The sequence below is a fragment of the Pezoporus occidentalis genome, unplaced genomic scaffold (genome assembly GCF_034315485.1).
Source record: "Pezoporus occidentalis ecotype Australia unplaced genomic scaffold, CSIRO_AGI_Poc_V1 ctg76, whole genome shotgun sequence".
Taxonomy (NCBI): Eukaryota; Metazoa; Chordata; class Aves; order Psittaciformes; family Psittacidae; genus Pezoporus; species Pezoporus occidentalis.
Genome location: NW_026916115.1, coordinates 1,879,160 through 1,888,233, shown reverse-complemented (window position 1 = coordinate 1,888,233; position 9,074 = coordinate 1,879,160). Strand labels below are relative to the sequence as shown.

General features: G+C 48.0%; 1 protein-coding gene across 3 annotated transcripts; it reads right to left on the bottom strand.

Moving 5' to 3' along the window:
* Positions 1-649: 649 nt before the first annotated feature.
* Positions 650-7,293, bottom strand: TOR1AIP2 (torsin 1A interacting protein 2). Of its 3 annotated transcripts, none has more exons than XM_062602418.1 (6): positions 6,891-7,293; positions 5,764-5,964; positions 3,750-4,046; positions 3,211-3,531; positions 2,649-2,813; positions 650-1,774 (listed from the first exon to the last, which is right to left on the bottom strand). In XM_062602418.1, the coding sequence occupies exons 2-6, from the start codon at positions 5,795-5,797 to the stop codon at positions 1,008-1,010; spliced, it is 1,584 nt and encodes a 527-aa protein (XP_062458402.1). In that variant the 5' UTR covers positions 5,798-5,964; positions 6,891-7,293; the 3' UTR covers positions 650-1,007. The 3 variants fall into 3 exon arrangements, with proteins under 3 accessions (XP_062458402.1, XP_062458403.1, XP_062458404.1); XM_062602419.1 differs by having other exon boundaries at positions 3,750-4,043; XM_062602420.1 differs by having other exon boundaries at positions 2,715-2,813; positions 6,891-7,292.
* Between the last annotated feature and the right edge of the window lie 1,781 nt (positions 7,294-9,074).

The following is a 9,074-nucleotide window of genomic DNA, read 5'->3' as shown; positions in this document are numbered from 1 at the left end:
GACTTGCTTTTGGGGGGAATTTTAGTGTTAACATGAGAGATTTTGTCTTTACCAGCAAATCCCAGCTCTGTTCCTAGTTGCTTTAGCATATGACAGAGCACCAGCTGCCTGTCAGGGAGGCCAATGTACCTTTGAAGGGCAAAGACCTGGAGTGCTACCCTATGTGATTTGAAATAAATATCAATGCTAAATGTTTTTTGCATCAGCCCAAAGATGTAGTCATAGTCTCGTGGCAGCAAAGGGATCAAGAGTGGACACTTTTTAAAACAGGCAGCATAAGTTAAACTGTGTTACTCATTCTTTTACCTGTGCAATCAGAGCAACAGTGAGGTGGTTTCTGTTTCACTGCTCTCTGAAATTTCTTCTAATTGATGTTTAGGGGATTTCTGAATTGCAGGCTTGTTTGGACATTCTATATTTAGGATCTGGTCTTTGCAAGGTGTCAAGCTGTCTGTGCAAGTGTGACCCTATCAGGACTGACTGGCCAAACCCCTGAGTTTTCTTTTTGAAGTATGCCTTCAAAATGTTGGGCTTTGAGGAATTCGACCTTCCTGTGTTTCAGCAGCACTCTGAAAATGGAGAGAAACCTTCTAGATAAAGTACATTCAGAGACCAATGTACATGACATTAGCAAACTAAGAGGCAGGGAGAAATGAAAGAGATACTGAAGTATCTTTCTGGAATACTAGTTGTGTATGTTATTTGTGTATCTTCTGATAGAAATGCTACCTGCAAAGTCCTGTTTTCCCTCCTGCCTCCCCACACAGCAATGTTCTCCTGTGCAATTAGCAGTCTAGAGTACCCACTCTTCCCATCTGCCAGAAGGAAGTGTGCAATCTATCATCTCCAGGCTGGCAAACAGCCTGAATCAACTTATACCTGTCAAACTCTTTCCAGGAAGATGCAAGAAACAAATTGAAAAGAAATAGCACTGTTTGTGTATGCCTCCACCAGAGCTGACAGGACCATTGTCCAACCCTCCTCTGGGGCTCTGGCAGCCTCTGCCCCTAGGGTTTGGTGTGGACCTGGCAGCCTCCCTTCTCGATGGCCTGCACTGGGTAGATAGGTAGGACCAGGTGGGAGATGCGGCTCCACAGCCCACTGAACTTGTCAGAGTCCATGTGGTCATGGGAGCTGGGGGTCCTGGTGTCAATGAACTTGGCCCAGAGGAAGTCGCGGACACTCTCCTCCGCCTGCTGGAGGCTGATGTGGGTCTCCAGCGTCTCCTCCTCCAGCAGCACAGTCAGCAGCAGGGCCACGTCCTTGAAAGCAGCACTTTCATGGTCACAATATTTGTAGAAAATGAGGGTGGCCCCTGCCGGCAGCAACTCAAAGCGGTGGATCACTGCAGCATGGCTCCTAGCCTGGAAAGCTGAGCTCAGCTCCATGTCCACCTCCAGCTTGGCCTTGTCACTCTGGAGCCTGGATTTCCCCATGCCATCAATCTGGACCGTGCTGCCATGTAGGGCAGCCGAGTAGGTGTCAGCCACATGGGTGCTAAGGCATCGCAAGGTCTGCTCACCCTTGCGGGCAGCTGTAAAGATAATGATGGCTGGCTGCGTGTGGTGAGATGCATTGAGGTGCTTCTGCAGGAACTTGCGCCCACGAAGCCAGAGTTGAGGACTCTGCCCCGGAAACCTCTCCTGCAGCTGGTTGAACTGCAACAGGAATGCCTCCACTGTGGGGTTCTTGGGGGCTTGCTGGGAACTGGAGGTTGGGTTGCTGAAGCAGAGTAGGCAGAGACCAAGCAATAGAAGGCTCAAGGTGATAAGCCCTGTTCAACAGGGGAAAGACCCAAGATGGGGAACAGAAGTCAGTCCCAAGTGACCTGCAATGATATGCTACAAAGTAGCTATGAAGGTTCTTTTTTCTCATTTCAGACCTTTTCACCTACACTAGGAAAGTGGTTCAAATTGACATGTTCTCTGGGGACCCAAGAATGAAGCAGCTGCTCCGCCCATGCGGCTACCCACCAGATGGGGGGGCTACAGCTCCAAAGATGGAGGCAATGCCATAGCTTTTTTGCACAGAATTTCCTGAGGAAATTGCAGCTACAAGCTTTTCTTTCACCCTCTCTGTTTGCTTTAAGGTTTGTGGCTGTTCAGAGTACCTATCTCCACATAGTGACATGGTTTAGTGGGGGACTTGGCAGTCCTTCAGTAAAGGTTGGGCATGATGATCTTAAAACGACTTTTCCAACCTAGCTGATCCTATGATTCTATATACAGGTGTCTGACCCAGCTAAAGTGTTGTGTTCTCTGCCTTCCTCCTAGCTATGCTGGGTGAACAAAGGCTACCATGCTTCTGCCCCAAAAAGGACAGCAAGGTCCAGACACAACTGCTTCTGTCCCTCTCCAGATCAGCATCACAGTTCCTGCTTGGGGCCCCATGACACAGAGAGAGACTGGGAAGGGAAACCATCAATGTAGTGGCATCAGACCTCCCAGGGCATGCCAGGGTAATCCCAGCAGTCTGAACATGCTTTTCATGAGCATGTATGCCTGCTTTGGAGTACGCAGAACTGGATGAAAGCTGTTACTATAGGTTCAAACAGAGCCTATTTTTAAGGGAATGTTTTTCCCCTCAAGCCCTCAGAAAAGGCTGTGAAAGGTCCCAAGAGAGAAGAATTATTAAATGTGCTTCATTACTTGTTCCTGGAGGATCAGGGCCTTCCAGTCGATGAGTAACATGCAAGGGAAGCTTCTTTTCCTCACCTTTCAGGAAGAGGGACTTTTTTGCCTTCTCCTGGTCTGTGTTTTGGGTGGTGATATTCTCCAAGCAGGACTGAGCCTCTGGCTTTGGAGATGTGTGCCCTACAGTAAGAAAAAGAAATGTGCCACTCACGGTTGAGGGAACAGGTAAATTCAGCTGCAATAAGAAAAGCAACAGAGCTGCCAGGAGCTCCCAGCTGAGGGAAAGAGTTAGAAGTCAATACTGCTTTGCATTAATACTGCTTTGAGTCTTGACAGTCTGCTATTTGAGCAGGGGAAGGAGAAAGATAATGCAGAGTGCAGTGTGATTTCATGCAGGACAGTACCCAAAGGAGAGAGAAAGAGAGAAGCCAGATAGTTTCTTATACCTTCTTTCATGCTTGACTCTGGAGAATTGACAATAAGCACTAGAGATTTCACCTTACCATTTTTCTAACACCTATGCAAAGTGTAGGCATGTGAATAGTGGAAGAGCAGCAACATGCAGCCACCAGCTCACCTTTCATCCCATGTCTGTTCCTTAACATGCCTTGGGATCCATTTTCCTGTGTTTCTTGCTCCATGTTCTCTTCTGGCTCCTGATCTAAGAGAGGAGCACTGGTGCTCTTCTCTGGCAAGGGGTCCTTTGTGATATCTTCTGTGGCAGTCACAGACAAATGTGTCACTTTACTGTCAGAGCTTAGTGACTTGCTTCTTGATGAAGCATCTTCCTCTGCTGTGTAGGAGCTTTCACATTGCCTGCTTATCTCCTGGTCCTCCCATGTTTCCTGCTGTACAGGGCTGTCTCCTTTGCTGTCCATTTTATCATGGGCCAGCTTGGCTATGGGGAATAAAATTTGCAGACCTACACTTACCTCTCTTTGGTCTTATTCAAGAACCAACAACCCCCTCCTGCATTTTTGGAAACACATTTGATGATTCTCTATACAGATGAACACAAGGCAGTGAACACAGCACTTTACCTGGGTCAGATATCTCTATATAGAATCATATATGCATTTATGCATTTTTGGAAATGCTGGATGGGGAGAGACTCACCTTCATCCAAGTCATCTTCTTCCTGGCATCTTTTGGAGACACCATCACTTGTTTTCCCAGATTCTTCCAGTGCTATTTCAGCTTCCTGGTTAACCTTCTCTGCTGTGGGGCCAGCTAAATCAGACAGTGTTGTGTCTCCATCAGGAGTTGGTGATTTACATACTGAAGAGTCCTCCTCTAGTTTGCAGGAGGTCTCAGGCCACCTGCTTGCCACTTGGTGCTCAAGTGTTTCTTGGGTGGGCTCTTGGTGGACAGGATGCCCTGCTGTGCTCTGATCCTCATCCTGGGCTGGCCCTGCTGTTGAAATCAGAGTTCAGAAGCTCAGCTAGGCATACAGGAATCAAGAATACCCTGTGCTTTACCACCACCCTGTAAAATTCCCAGTTCTTGTATTTCAGAAACATCTACCCCGGGTGAGACGGGGGAGAGAATAGGTGACCAAAAGTGAGAAAACTCATGGCTTGAGATCAGGACAGCTGAATAAGTGAAGGAAAGGAGGGGAAACCACAAGCAATGCAAAGGCAATTGCTCACCATCTCCTACAAGTGGACTGATGCCAGGCCACTCTTTGAGCACTGTCCAGCCTGAACCAAACCCCCTCTCCCTTTCTTCCTGTATCGTTTTTTGTTACTGAGTGTGATGTTATACTTTATGCAATAACCCATTTCCCACCTTGGGTCTCCACCCAATCTTCTGCCCCCCCCAATTATTTGTTTGGAGCAGGGAGAGGAGGGGGGAAGAGAAAGCCTTGATGCCACGCCAGCACTGTTCAGCCATCACCAAAACACTGCTGTGTTATCAACACTATTTTTTTTTAACCACAAATCCAAAACACAGCACTGTACAGGCTGCTGTGAGCAAAGTTAACTCAATCCCAGTCTATATGCATGCTGGGGCGAGCAATTCTTTTATTATGTGGTAGGATATGTTGCCACACCTTCCACAGATAGTGGGGTTTCCTAGGTTAGCAAATTAAGGTGATGGATTTGAAGAATTTCTAAGGTTGTTGTTGAGAACTGGCCAGAATAGTTACACAAAAGCACTTCAAGCATCTGTTGGAATTGTAAATGTCAGCTCTGCTCATGCTCCTTCTCTGCTCCTGTTCTGGAGCTGCTCTCCCAGACAGCTATGGTAACATATAATTAAAAGCAAACAGTGGAGCATAATTCAATAGAGAAATACTTACTCAGAACACTGAAAGTAAGTGTTTGTAACACATTTTGAATCTTACAAAACCAAACAGTGCAGCTCAAATTTCAGGCACTATTTGTGGAAAACTCCTTATGAATGATCAAGCACTATAATGACAGAAATGATTATGCTAAAACTAGAATAAAGACTGATAAAAATGGCAAGGAACTCCCCGCTAATTTGAAAATGGAGAAAAACGTGCCCTTGTCACATGTCAGAACATGCTGTCCTTTGGAGCATGACTTTTACATTCCTTGTTGCTGATTATGATGGGAAAACTTCTGATCACTTAGGATGGATCTGAACTAGTTACAGCATCACAGTATCACTGAAATATATAGTAGTCATAATGAGGCACATGGAAGATGTAAGTACAGGGTAGAAACTGAACCAGGAAGAACCTCAAGGTATCCTGCTATTCAAGCTGGGTACAAACAGTACTCCTTGCTGTGCCTCCTCCAGAGGTTTTCCATCCATAGGTGATGGAAAACTGGCCTATTATGTAAGCATCTGTAGATGGGAAGCACTGGGATGCACCGAAGAAAGCTCTCCCAGCTGTAGCTGCATCTTTAGCCTTTCTTGTGCTGCCATCCTGGACACAGAGTGTAAACCTGTTGCAGACTGGAATCCAAAACTGAAATAACTTGTTAATCTTTCACCCTTCAAAAAAAGATAGCAACTTGCTTTTCTGGGTCTGGAAAAGAGGGGATTCTTTTTATTATTTTTTTTTTTATTATTTTATTTAGGTTTCCCATATCACTGTTGAAGTGTTCTTGCAAAGGGGTTTTCCTAGTAGATGGAGTTAAGCATATGATTCACTTACCTCCAGAGAGATCCACACTTGGATTCTCTTCCATTTTCTTTCTTCCCTGGAGCTCTGGCTTCTGCACCGTTTTGTTTCACTTTCTTCTTTGGTCATAAGAAGACGTATCTCCCTGCTGTCTGAGTGGCTGATCAAATCCTACCCTCCTCACAGACACCATCCTGTCTAGGTCTTGGGAGTTGCTATTAAATGCCCATAAACCTGATAACCAGAAACACAGGAGCAGTGATTCATGGTAAAGAAGGAGGCTACTCCCTCCTCGACTACCAAGGTGGTATGAAAATGGACGGATACTGATGATAAACTGAAACCTTTAGCCCAAGAGCTATTAGATATTTTGCTTCCCGCAGGCTGCTGTCTTGGGGCAAGCCAGTGGAGGGAGGCACCGGTCTGTCACCCAGGTGGACTTGGATGGACTCATGCGCTCTTGAGATGGCAGGCCTGGAGCCTGGGGCTTGGCAGGCTGCCCCATGTGCTTCCAGGCACCTGGGATCCCACAGCCAGGCCGACGCAGAGCAGTGAGCCTGTTCCACCTTACCTTCCTGCCTCTGGCACGTCAGAACGGGAGACAGTGGTGCTGGGAGGGGAAGCCACTGACAGAAACACCGACTGGCCTGTGTGCAGCACTGTTACCCCCAGCCGACCCTCAGCAGTGCCCTAGCTGGGTGCTGTGAACATGGAGCAACACCCTGACTCTCCTACACCCCCAGAAATACTTCCCCCTCTGCTAAAATGCTTTGGGACTGGATGGCCATGCTGGCCTGATAGTGTAACCTCAGAAAGTGGATGGCTTCACAAGAGCAATGCCTGCCTGCGGAAATCCGTGCAGCACGGAAAACTCCTGAGCAGCTTTCCCCACTGGGAGTGGTTTGTGGGGATTTCCATACAGAAATCTCAAGCGCAGCCTTCTCAGCAGCCCGTCTAGCATAGCGGGGCACCTTCTCCCAGCCGCACTGTCTCTACAGTTGAGCTTTCCGGCTAAACACCAGATTTGGGAGGCAGGGTGGGAGGGTGTAAAACTGCTGCTTCTTGCCGCCCGGCTCTCGTCCCTCCCCTCCCTGTGCTGCTGCCTCTGGCAGAAGAAGGAAGTCAGAGGAGCAAAGTGGTTTGCAGAGTCAGACGCTTACCCGGGCAGGTTCGGAGCTGCTCAGGGCGCCGAAGTGAAGCAGGGGCGGCAGGAGGAGGCCAGCGCTGGCCACTCCACTTGCCCTTCCCAGAGGCCTTTCGGCTCCGCTGGGGGCCGGACAGCCCCGGCACCCGACGCACACCCTTAGTCCTCCACTGTCAACGTGACAGTGAACTCTGCCCTTCCCCGGCTGCCGGCAGGCTGCTGGGAGCTGTAGTTCTCCTTCGCTCCTTCTCACCAAAGGCGGGCGGATTTTCCGCAGTCGTTCTCGGGAGCGTTCAGGAAACTGTAACTTCTTTTCTTTGGCTGTATTTCTGAATGCGATCGTGCGCAGTTTCTTTCTGGCAAACTGGATGACCGTCAGCTGCCTGCATTAAGTAACAACGCTGCAAATTTAAACTAAATGACAGTGAGGAGGGAACTGTTTTGAGAGTTGATTTATGTAGATTAGAAGTGCCACAAGAAAAAGAAAAAAAGCCAAACATGTAGCCAGCAAACCCCGGGCTCTGGAAATGTCACACTGTGCAAGTGCAGGGAAGATGGGGAGCCATGGGCTGTGAAATGGAGTGTCTAGCATCAGCCTGGAGGGTAAGGGGTGGGGAGCCCAGCAGTGCTCCCTGTCCAGTGTGGTCCAGAGACTGCAATGCGGAAAGGTCAGAGAGAGTGTGTGCAGCTGCTTCTGGCCTCATTTGGGCAATGGTTTTCCAAAAAGCGCTGATCTGACTTCTTGTGCCCACACAGGGGAAAAGTTCCAGCCTCTTCCCTGTTCACCCCCTGCCCAGAACACTTTTCATAGGAAGCAGTGGCACGGTGCAGGGCATGCCAGGAGAAAGGCACAAGGAGCAGCAGCACAGAGGTGGCAACTTCCACTGGGGATGCCAAGCCAGAAAGGGGCTGCTTGTGCCCGGGGACAGAACCAGCCAGAGTGTGCCCTGCTCCATCTCTGTCTCTTCCCAGGCCTTCACAAGCTGCCTCCTGCCCTATGGCCAACTGTGTATCCATCATTTGACTGTATTGTAACTGAGCAATAATGAAACGTGTCACACTACACAAGAGGTGAGCGTGTGCATAGGTATCAATACCGATGCCGGTCATATCAGGAAGGTGAGGCATGTATGGGCACAGTGCATGTAGCAACTGCAGAATTGCACCTTCTCTTCAGGAGCACAGAAAAGCAGTGGCTTCCTCTGAGACTCACACAGTCACTCTGATGCTGGTGGCCATCCTCTCCCTCCCTGGTAGATTCAGCACATTCCTTTATAATGGCCAACCTCCTACTGGATTCAGTAGAGGCTGTAAAACCAACAGAATGACAAAGCAGGGCAGAAAAAGCCTGAGAGGCTCATGTATGGAGACCAAGATCTCCCAAGCACCCTGCTCTTGGTTGCTGTCCATCTCATATCCCAGCCAGTGGCACATTTGACTTGGTTTGCTTCTAGCCATAAGAGATAGCCAACATGGGCAAAGCAGATGGGAGCTGCAGGTGTCAAAGGTGTCATGAAAATCAAAGTATTTTACATCCTTCTGTCCTTACAACCAGCCAGTCCCTTCACTACAGGAGGCAACTGGGAGCAGGCAGAGGGAGGGGCCTCATCAGGGAAGCATAAGAGTCATGAAACCTGTGGTGGAATGCCAGCATAGCAAGTGGTGAGGAAAGAGGTGTGTGACGAAGTTAAGGGATAGCTTCATCCTGTGCAGGATGAGAACCCCAAAAGCAGTTTGGCAGGAGAATTAACTGGTAGGTCTATGACATGAAGACATCCACCATCACAAAACTCTTACAAAAAGGCATGTTGACATTATCTTATGCTGCTTTTCTTCCTTTAGTGTCCACAAAGTCATGGGATAAGAGCTGGGATATAGCATTGTAACTTAACAAATCCAGTCTTTTTTTAACTCAAGTTTGAGAAAGGATTTTATTTAAACAGGAAAAACATTTTCTCTCAATCTGCAGGAGAATCAGCAGTGACCAGGTGAATTATGAAGGTCATGCTATGTAAGTATTTACACAAGGTAGTCGTTTAGAAACTTTGTTTGGAAACTTGTGAATAAATTGATAGTAGAAGCTGTAGTTCCACACTCGGTCAGGAATCAGCAGGTCATCTTCTACTTGGTTTGAACTGCATGATGGTTCAGCTGTACTTTGAAACCTCCTGATGTGGTATTTGTTACATCCTCTTTCATT